Source organism: Arachis hypogaea, chromosome 7, assembly GCF_003086295.3.
Source record: "Arachis hypogaea cultivar Tifrunner chromosome 7, arahy.Tifrunner.gnm2.J5K5, whole genome shotgun sequence".
Lineage (NCBI taxonomy): Eukaryota > Viridiplantae > Streptophyta > Magnoliopsida > Fabales > Fabaceae > Arachis > Arachis hypogaea.
In genome coordinates this window covers 64379509-64389633 of record NC_092042.1, presented here as the reverse complement: position 1 = coordinate 64389633, position 10125 = coordinate 64379509, and the positions used below count along the sequence as shown (strand labels likewise).

Here is a 10125-nt window from a genome sequence, read left to right as displayed (position 1 = left end):
ATGTTTGCCTTTGGATAGTGCAAGTTCGCATACTATTAGCAAAAGTAATGTATATTTTACTCATCTTGTACCAAAAGAAGAATGTGTTAATACAATTATTGGCTCAGACAATGTGATAAAAGGCTCTGGAAGAGATATAATTTTGTTTTCTGGAGGAACAAAATTCATAATAAATATTGCATTATTATCTACTAAGTCTCTAAGGAACTCGTTGAGTTTCAAAGATATTTGCCGAAATGGATATCATATTAAAACCATGAATGAGAAAAATCATGAGTAGTTATATATCACAACTCATGATTCAAATAAAAAGGTTATATTATAAAGGTTACCCTCACTTTCATCTGAGTTATATTATACTAAACTCAATGCAATTGAATCACATAGCATTGTAAACCAAAAGTTTACTAACCCAAATTAATTCATAATTTGGCCTGATTGATTGGGTCATCTCAGAATAACCATGATGTAAAAAATTATTGAAAATTTTCATAGATATTTACTAAAAAATCAGAAAATTTTTAAATCTAGTGAATTTTGTTGTGCTGCGTTCTCAAAGAAAGCTAATTTTAAGACCATCACTAGTAAAGATTGGATTTGAGTCTCCTGAATTCCTAGAAAGGATTCAAGGTGATACATGTGGACCGATTCATTCACCATGTGGATCTTTTAGATATTTTATAATCCTATTAGACGCATCTTCGAGATGGTCACAGGTGTGCTTATTCTCTTCTCGCAACCTGGCGTTTGCGAGATTACTTGCTCAAATTATTCGATTAAAAGTACAGTTTCTAGAAAATCCAATCAAAATAATTCGTCTTGATAATGCTAGTGAATTCAGCTCTCAAGCTTTCAATGCTTATCGTATGGCCAATGGTATAAGTGTTGAACATCGAGTAGCTCATGTTCATACACAAATTGGACTAGCAGAGTCACTTATTAATAGGCTCTAATTGATTGCTAGACTTTTACTTATGAGAACAAATCTCCCAACCTCTGCTTGGGAGCATTCTATTTTACATATCGCAAGACTTATTCGCTTAAGGCCAGCAAGTTACCATCAATTCTCTCTTCTGCAATTAGCTTTTGGCTAGTAGCCAAATATTTTTAATTTAAAAATATTTGGCTATGCGATATTTGTTCCAATTGCCCCACCTTCTCGCACCAAAATAGGACTCCAAAGAAAATTGGAGATTTATGTGGGATATGATTCTCCCTCTATAGTGAGGTATCTTGAGATACAAATAAGAGATGTGTTTAAAGCTCGATTTGCAAATTGTCATTTTAATGAATCAATATTTCTATCATTGGGGGAGGGGAGAGGATAAGCCACTTAAGAAAGAACTTAATTGGAATGTATCATCGTTAATGCATCTAGACCCACGATGAGGACAATGTGAACTAGAAGTTTAAAAGATTATATATTTGCAAAGAATAGCAAATAAATAGCCTGATGTATTTTCTGATACGAAAAGGATAACTAAATCCTATATACCAGTTGAAAATGCCCCAACTCGAATTAATGTTCTAATCGGACAAATGGCCACCGAAATAGATTCACGTCATAAGCATGGTAGGCCTCTCAGTTTCAAAGACAAAGATCGTCGAAAAATAAAAGAGGTAAATACTAGTCCTATTGAAAAAGATAAAGACATAGTAAAGACACCAACAGTTGTCCAAAATTCTGATATAGTTTTAACAGCAGAAGATGTTCAAGTATCTGAAAATTCTGAAAATTGTGAAAATAATGAGATCTTAATAAATTATGTCTTTATAGGAGAAAAATGGAACCAAAATAAAATAATTGTCAATGAAATATTTACATATAATGTGATATTACACGTCATGCATGAAAGTAATGATCTTGAGCCAAGAACAATTGAAGAATGTCGAAAAAGAAATGATTGGCCAAAATGGAAAGAAGCTATGAAGGTTGAGTTAGACTCACTTGCAAAACGTGAAGTCTTTGGACTTGTAGTCCATACACCAGAAGATATAAAACTTGTTGGATACAGACGGGTATCTATGAAAAAACGTAATGATAAAAATGAAGTTGTATGCTACAAAGCTCGACTTGTGGCACAAGGTTTTTTACAAAGGACTAGTATAGATTATGAAAAAACATATTCCTCTATAGTAGATGCAATAACATTGCATTATTTGGTCAGTTTATCCACATATTATAAACTACATATGCATCTAATAGATGTGGTGACAGCCTATTTATACGAATCATTAAATTGTGATATGTATATGAAAATTTCTGAAGGACTAAAGATATCTAAACCATCTAATGAATATTCGCATGGGTTATACTCAATCAAATTGAAAAGATCTTTATATGTTCTAAAGCAATCTCGACGAATGTGGTATATCATCTTACTGAGTATCTAGCCAAAAACAGATTCAAGAATGATGATATCTGCCCATGTGTTTTCACAAAGAAATCTGCATCTGTATTCATTATAATTGCTGTGTACGTTGATGATCTAAATATCACTGGAACTCTTGAAGAGATTCCAACAATTATAAAAGCTCTAAAAGAAGAGTTTGAGATGAAAGATCTTGGAAAGATTAAATTTTATCTCGGCCTGCAGATCGATTATACAAATAATAGAATTTTTATTCATCAAACAACAAACACAGAAAAGATCTTGAAGATATTTTATATAGATAAGTCATATCCATTAAATACCCCAATGATCGTAAGATCTTTGGATGTGGAAAATGATCAATTCCGTCTTTAAGAAGAAAATGAAGATATCCTTGGTTATAAAGTACCATATCTTAGTGTCAATGGAGCACTAATGTATCTTGCTAATAATATACGACCTGACATATCATTTGCTGTGAATTTACTAGTAAGGTATAGTTCCTCTCTAACCAGAAGACATTGGAATGGAATTAAACAAATATTTTGATATCTTCATGGAACAGTTGATATGGGACTGTCTTATCCATATGAATCCAAGCCATAATTAGTTGGTTATGCAGATACATGATACTTCTCCGATCCACACAAAGGAAGATCTCAAACAGGATACCTATTCATATATGGTGATACAGCTATATCATGGAGATTCACGAAACAGACGATAGCAGCAACATCCTCTAATCATGCTAAAATACTAGGCATTACTAACGATACATGAAGCCAGTCACGAGTGTTTTTGGCTCAGGAGTTTAATCCAATATATTCTGTCATCATGTGGACTGACTAATAGGAAAATAGCTCCAACTATTCTGTTTGAAAATAATACATCATGCATTGCTCAACTTAAAGGTGGATATATCAAAGGTGATAGAACAAAGCATATTTCTCCCAAATTCTTTTTCACTCATGACTTTCAAAATCAAGGAACTATTGATGTCCAATAGACCCACTCAAGCGATAATCTGATAAATTTATTTACAGAGTCACTTCCAAAATCCTCTTTTGAAAAATTGGTATATCAAATTGGGATGCGCCGATTTTGAGATTTAAATAATGTTGACAAGGGAGGAGAAGACTGTACTCTTTTTTCCTTGGTCATGTTTTTATTCCTATTGAGTTTTTCTTGACAAAGTTTTTAAAGATATAATCTTCATCACAAATAATATTGTATTCTTTTTTCTTCACTAAAATTTTTTATCCTATTAACTTTTTCTTTAATAAAATTTTAATGAATCATGATGCTAAATGAACATTTAAAGAGGAGTAGTGTGATATGAATGGATAGATGCTCATTTAATAACTTGTGATTTTCTTAAAAAAAAAATGGGCAACTCAATTTTTTTAAAATGAATGATTCAAGTTCTCAAAATGAACTGCACTTAATGGAGTTTGAAAAAATAAGTTTTATACGTATAAATAGAAAGGCATAAATCTAAAATATACACACTATTAATATATAAAACACTCCTTTTTTTTCTCTTTACATATATACAATATACTCTTACGTATATTAATAAATATATATATAAATTATTTCTATTATATTGAGATAATAATATTGATAAATATTAATACTAAAATTTTTTATTTATATTTTTTATTTTATATTATTTATTTATTTATTTATTTATTTATTTATTTTACAACAGTACAACACTAATATTTATTATAATTATACGAAAATTCCAGCGAGTCCTTATCAAAGATATACCAATGCCCAAATTTCATTCAACATCTATCCCTAATTTCTGTCTCATCTGTCCCTGTGGGGACCCAACTCCACTTGACCCCCAACCAGCGGCGCCATTGGTCTTTTACTTAGTTTCCAAGCTTACGCATCTCTCTCTCTCTCTCTCTCTCTCTCTCTCTCTCCATAAAAACCAAAGCAAATAAACATAAACAAATCCAAACAACTCACTCTTACTTTTCACCGCGAAGAGCATTGTGCAATTTTGCCTTGCGAGGTCTCTCTCTTTTATAATCCCTTCTACTCTATTCCCTAACCTTTCCCCTCCATTATTCCTGCTCCATACACCATACTTATCTCTAAGCTATCATCAGCAAAAACAAATAAAAATCAAACCACCCTCCAAAACCCAAGCTATTTGCACCAATCATAAACTCTCCTTTGGATCACTTTAAGCTTAGTTTATATCAAAAGACGACCCAAAAATCCAAAAGAAGAAAAGAAAAGTAATGAATTACCCAGATCAATAACAGTACCTAAGAAGAATACGGGTTCGAGAAAACGCACCATGTTCTCGAAGCTTCATCAACAACCGCAACAGCAACAGCAACAGCAGCACGCCTTCCAACTCTCCCGAGAATGCCAAACCTCAGAAGACGATGACAGCAGGAACAGCGGTGGGCCCACTCTCGGCCCGGCCCAAAAGCCAAACGCAACAGACGACGCCACTATCGAAGTCATTAGGCGTCCCAGGGGCCGTCCACCTGGCTCCAAAAACAAGCCCAAGCCTCCTCTCGTAATAACACAGGAGCCCGAGCCCGCCATGAGCCCATACATTCTCGAAATCCCCAGTGGAAACGACGTCGTTGAATCTATAGCTAGCTTCACACGACGCAAGAACTCAGGCCTCTGCATCCTCTCCGGTTCTGGAACCGTTTCCAACGTCACTCTCCGTCAACCATCCAACGCCGCCTCCCCCGGCGCCACTGTTACGTTCCACGGCCGCTTCGAAATACTCTCGATCTCCGCTACTTTTGTCCCTCACGCGCCGCCGCCGCCGGTTCCAAGTTCGTTCTCCATCTCTCTAGCCGGACCTCAGGGCCAGATCGTCGGCGGACTCGTCGCCGGCAAGCTGATCGCCGCCGGGATGGTGTACGTGGTTGCGGCGTCGTTCAGCAAAGCGGCGTACCACAGGCTGCAATCGTCGGAGGAAGAGGTCGCTGGTGGAGGTGGAGGAGGAGAGGTGCAGTCACCGCCGGTTTCTGCTGCGACGGAGAGCGGGAGTGGTGGCGGCGGCGGAGGGGGACACGTGGCGATTGGAGATCAGTCCTGTGGAGTTGGAATCATGTACAGCGGTCACCTTCCTTCCGATGTGATTTGGGCTCCAACGGCAAGACCACCATTTTGATTTTATACGTCGAAATCACTTTCATTGTGGCTAATTGTCTATTGTGAACTGTTTTAGATTGGACGATTTTTATTTTTCATTTTTTTATGTTTTTACTTTAGTTTAATTGCTAATTGATTTAGTGTTTTTTTAGCTGCAGTTTCAAATTTCTATTAGAAACAGTTTTTTTTTTCTCCTTTTTGTGGCTTCTTTTGGTGCACGATCAGATAATCGGTTGAAGTGTTACTTGTTAAATACTCTTTACATCTAACCAGTGATCTTCGAGTTTTCTGCTAAATCCCGAAATAGTTAGATTCTGAGTAGGATTAGTTGAGTGCGAGTATAGTGCTTAATTAATTACTATTACGTACTATGGAGTTTCTCCTCTTACTCTTATTTGTTATCTGCAGCCTTTTAGGAGCTAAATCTTCGCTTTGTTCTGACGTTTCTATTAAAATAATTCTACTACTGACAAGAAGAAAACGGCACGTTACATGTGCTAAGTTATCATTATTTAAAAATATTTCATGATCGTCTTTCATATTCTATATATATCGTCGTTCATTTAAGATTCTGTAATTTAGTGTGAAGTATGTCATGCCAATTGCCGTATTTGGAATGTAGTTTTTTTTTTGTTTTATGCTGATATTTCCTAATTTGGCAATCTAAAGATTAATTTTTTTACAAATTTAAACTTTATTTAAGAGTATGTTATTTTTTCAAGGAAATTGTTGCAATTTGCAATTTGCAAATGACATTTTTTTTCCATATTTAGCTTTTTCTTTGACAGGTTAAGAAAAGAGATAATAAAATGTTAGACTGTTTTAATTAACTAAATTAAATTATAATTTAAAAAGCAGAAATTGAGCACGGGTTTAATCCAAAACGACTGTGATTCATACATTGATATCGTATTCGTAGCATACTATCATTAATAATTTTGCCTTATTTCCTTCTTTAGATTTTGCTTGGGTGAAAAGTGAACTGAATAGAAAGTTAGCATGCTCGTGCCTTAAACATTTAGAACAAATCTTTCTCCTGGGTATTCCAATGTATTCATATTCTAGTCACAAGCTGGCAACCACAGAGATATTTTGTCATAGTGGGTTTTGTAGTGTAAGGGGCAGAGGGGTAGTAATGGTATGGAGAAAGGCTTCTTTTGCTTTTGCAGAGATCATTGGGACTGAGAATATCTGTAACTACAAGCTAGCATTCCACTTATCAGCCAAGAGTAGTTTTGCTTTTGCTTGTTGACTATGCACAATTTGCTAGTAGTTGCTAAGTGCTACTATATATGTATATATATAGCTTTCTTGATTTGTATAAAGTGTGTGGCAGTGGAGAACGTGGACGGTGGATGGGGTTGCAATGCAATGTGCTTCCCATTATTATTCTAATTCCTTTTACAGTAGTGTAGCAACATGCCAAATTGCCAACGTGCATTCTATGTATCATCATCATTATTGTTTGTTCAGGTCTCATTGGTCTTTATCTCCTGCTATGCTTATGCTTCCTCTGCTACATTGCGGTATACTTTTGTCCAATAGTCCAATCTCTTCTTGAAAGCTCTTTAATTTAGGGTTTTTAAAGACTCAAATCCATTTTGGTGTCAAAAGTTTAGTCAATATATTTCAACTATATATTTTTCTTTGGCTTAATCACATTCTTATATGGAAGAAAAAAGGGGAGAGAATACAACAATGACGGTTTATTTTCAAAATAGAGTATAAGAATGTGATAAGGTACACTTGCATTGAACACACCATCCGCACGGGAGATTTCTAATTACATTGAGATTTGACCGAAATTATTTTTAATATGAAGAGGAAGAAGATGTTTTGGTTAAATATTAATATTTGAAGTGTATTACAGCATTATAGACGTACAAAAAATGTTGATATAATACGCAGGGAGCGTGTTGCTACAGCTTAATACATATACAACATGCATCCTACGTGTTGGTCAAAATTTTGACACATTTTCAATATACACTCTGCATACACAGACTCTACATGTTAATTTTCTACTTACAAAATTCACTCACTTATAATTACACTAAATAATTTTAATTTCAATAAAAACACTAATATCTTTTTCATATAAAAAAATTAGCCGAAATTTGATCACAAAAATTTTGAAACCAAATATAATTGCTCTTTTTAAACTAGAAATTAAAGATGATGCTGCCTTTTAACATGTTCTTCCTAAAAAAAAAAGAACATTCTTAATGCTAGTCTTCTTTTGAAGGATTGATTTGAATCTTCGTATAGTCTAGTTATCGAGAATTATTATAGAATGATTTTCGTATTTTAATAAAGATATAATTTTAGTATTTTAATAATATCGCGAGCATATATATTACAAGCTTACAACTTAGAAACTTTATATTTTGTTTCTCTCTAGTCTCTAATAAATACTTGAATATGAAATTCAAAAATAACACGTTCACACACAAAATTAGATACCAAATTTAGTTAATATGTATTTGTATTTAAATATATATGTTTAATTTATGTGTAATGTATATTTTATATTATAACATGTACTATATATAGAACTGTCAAAATATATCAAAGAGGAAGTATAGGGAGCCAATGAAATATTTGTACAATATGCACAATAAAAGTTTATGGAATACTAGAGATATAATCATTAGTGTTACTTTTTCCATCAGCGTGAGCTTTTGGAATGAGTAGTATCATGACATGGTATTAGAGTTTTAGATCCGAAAAGTCAAGAGTTCGATCATTGATGCACCCTAAAATCAGCTTAAAAGCCTTTGGGATAAGTAATTTTATGACATGAGATGTTTATTATCTACTTGGATGATTATTATGGGTGATATTCATCTTTTATTTTATAACTCATATAATCCATTGTACACATTGTATCAAATTTATTAGACTAATTCATTTAAATTAGACCCATTTAAATTTCAGCATAAGTCCAAATAATCCAAAAAATAGTAAGTTAAACGGACTAATATGTGCACTACAATAAAATATTTTTAAGGTTAAATTACACAGTTGGTCCCTACATTTTTAGTAAAATTACAAATCAGTCCTTACACTTTAAAAGTTTGCAATTGGATGCTTAAAAAAAATTAAAATTTGTAATTTAGTTTCCGCCGTTTAAAAAGTGTTTGATTTAACAGAATATTCTCAGTATATTCTCTATTTTAACAGAATATTCTCAGCATATGCTGAGAATATTCTATTAAATTAACACTTTTTAAACGGTAAGGAATAAATTGCAAATTTTAATTCTCTTTAGGGACCCAATTATAAACTTTTAAAGTGTAGAGACCAATTTACAATTTCACTAAAAATATAGGGACCGGTTGTGTAATTTAACCTATTTTTAACCTAAAAAATGGATTTTTTATGTAAAAGTTTTTTGAAAATAAAAAATAAATGGTCAACCCTTATAATACATTGGGTTAACCATAAACGATCTAGATCTAAAAATTAAGGCTTGTAAACAAATAAAAAAACGAGTCAACTTGTATAATCCACAAGTTTAGACAAGTCAAATTTAAATTGCCCATTTAACAACCCTAATCATGTACGAGTAACTGATTTTTAGTGTAAATGTAATATGATGGCATGAATTTGTTTTTTATTTTTTTTATAGTATTTTCATTTTAACAAGTCAATGATTAATTTATCACGAATTTTAACTTGATTTAAAATTCCGCTTCTAATAGATAAATTGTTACACAGAAAGTCAAATTTAAATAGATATTACAATTTTAGCCAATTGCCATTAATTATGTATAAACTTATTGGACTTTTATGTTTGAGTAACTTTTGTGCAGTTTTTATTTTTAATATGATAATTAGATAGGTGTAATACAAGAAAATAAGTGTTTGAGCGTATAATACACATATATGGGATTAATAAAGTTTACAAAGAAATCATGATATACATTTTAAATAAAATCGTTATTAACAATCGCATGAGAGAGAGATGAAATGGTGGGACCTATTCATTGATATTTTTTCTTTCTTTCAACCCTAACCATACACACTTGTTTCCTCACTCTCACTAACACACCCACATGCACACGGTTCAAAGAAAGAAAAAAAGAACAAAGATCAAGGAGGTAATGGAGATAGGGGTGGTAACGGGGCGGGTAAGAACGGGTTTTTGCTTTACCTGACCCCGTCCCGAACGTACACCAACCCGCATAGAACCCGCCCCGCTTCTACCCGCGGATAGTAAAACGCTGAACCCTAACCCGCCCCGCCCCGCCCCGCCCCTACCCGCCCCTATAATTATTAAAATCCAATAAATAAATTAAATTTCAAAATTTATATAACCATCATCACATACATAACATAAATTAAAGTAAAAATTTAAATATGATACAATATTATTAATCATTTACTAGTTATTTTACATATATTATACATATTATATATTAAAATAATATATATTATATATATAGCGGGGCAGGTATTACCTAAACCCGACCGCACCCCGCCCCTCCCAAGAACCCGCCCTGCTAAAAACCCGCCCCAGTGCAGGGCGGGTAATTACCTGCCCCGAGCGGGTAGGGGCGGGGTAGGTACCCGCGGATTCGGGTGGTATTGCCATCCCTAAATGGAGAAGAGA

General features: G+C 33.5%; 1 protein-coding gene across 1 annotated transcript; it reads left to right on the top strand.

Moving 5' to 3' along the window:
* The first annotated feature begins 3540 nt into the window (after positions 1-3540).
* Positions 3541-5705, top strand: LOC112703257 (AT-hook motif nuclear-localized protein 28). The gene has a single exon (XM_025754623.3). The coding sequence runs from the start codon at positions 4690-4692 to the stop codon at positions 5527-5529; it is 840 nt and encodes a 279-aa protein (XP_025610408.1). The 5' UTR covers positions 3541-4689; the 3' UTR covers positions 5530-5705.
* The last annotated feature ends 4420 nt before the right edge of the window (positions 5706-10125 follow it).

Excerpts from the sequence above, each read along its gene's own strand:
- LOC112703257 (XM_025754623.3), top strand. The coding sequence starts at position 4,690 with ATGTTCTCGAAGCTTCATCAACAACCGCAACAGCAACAGCAACAGCAG.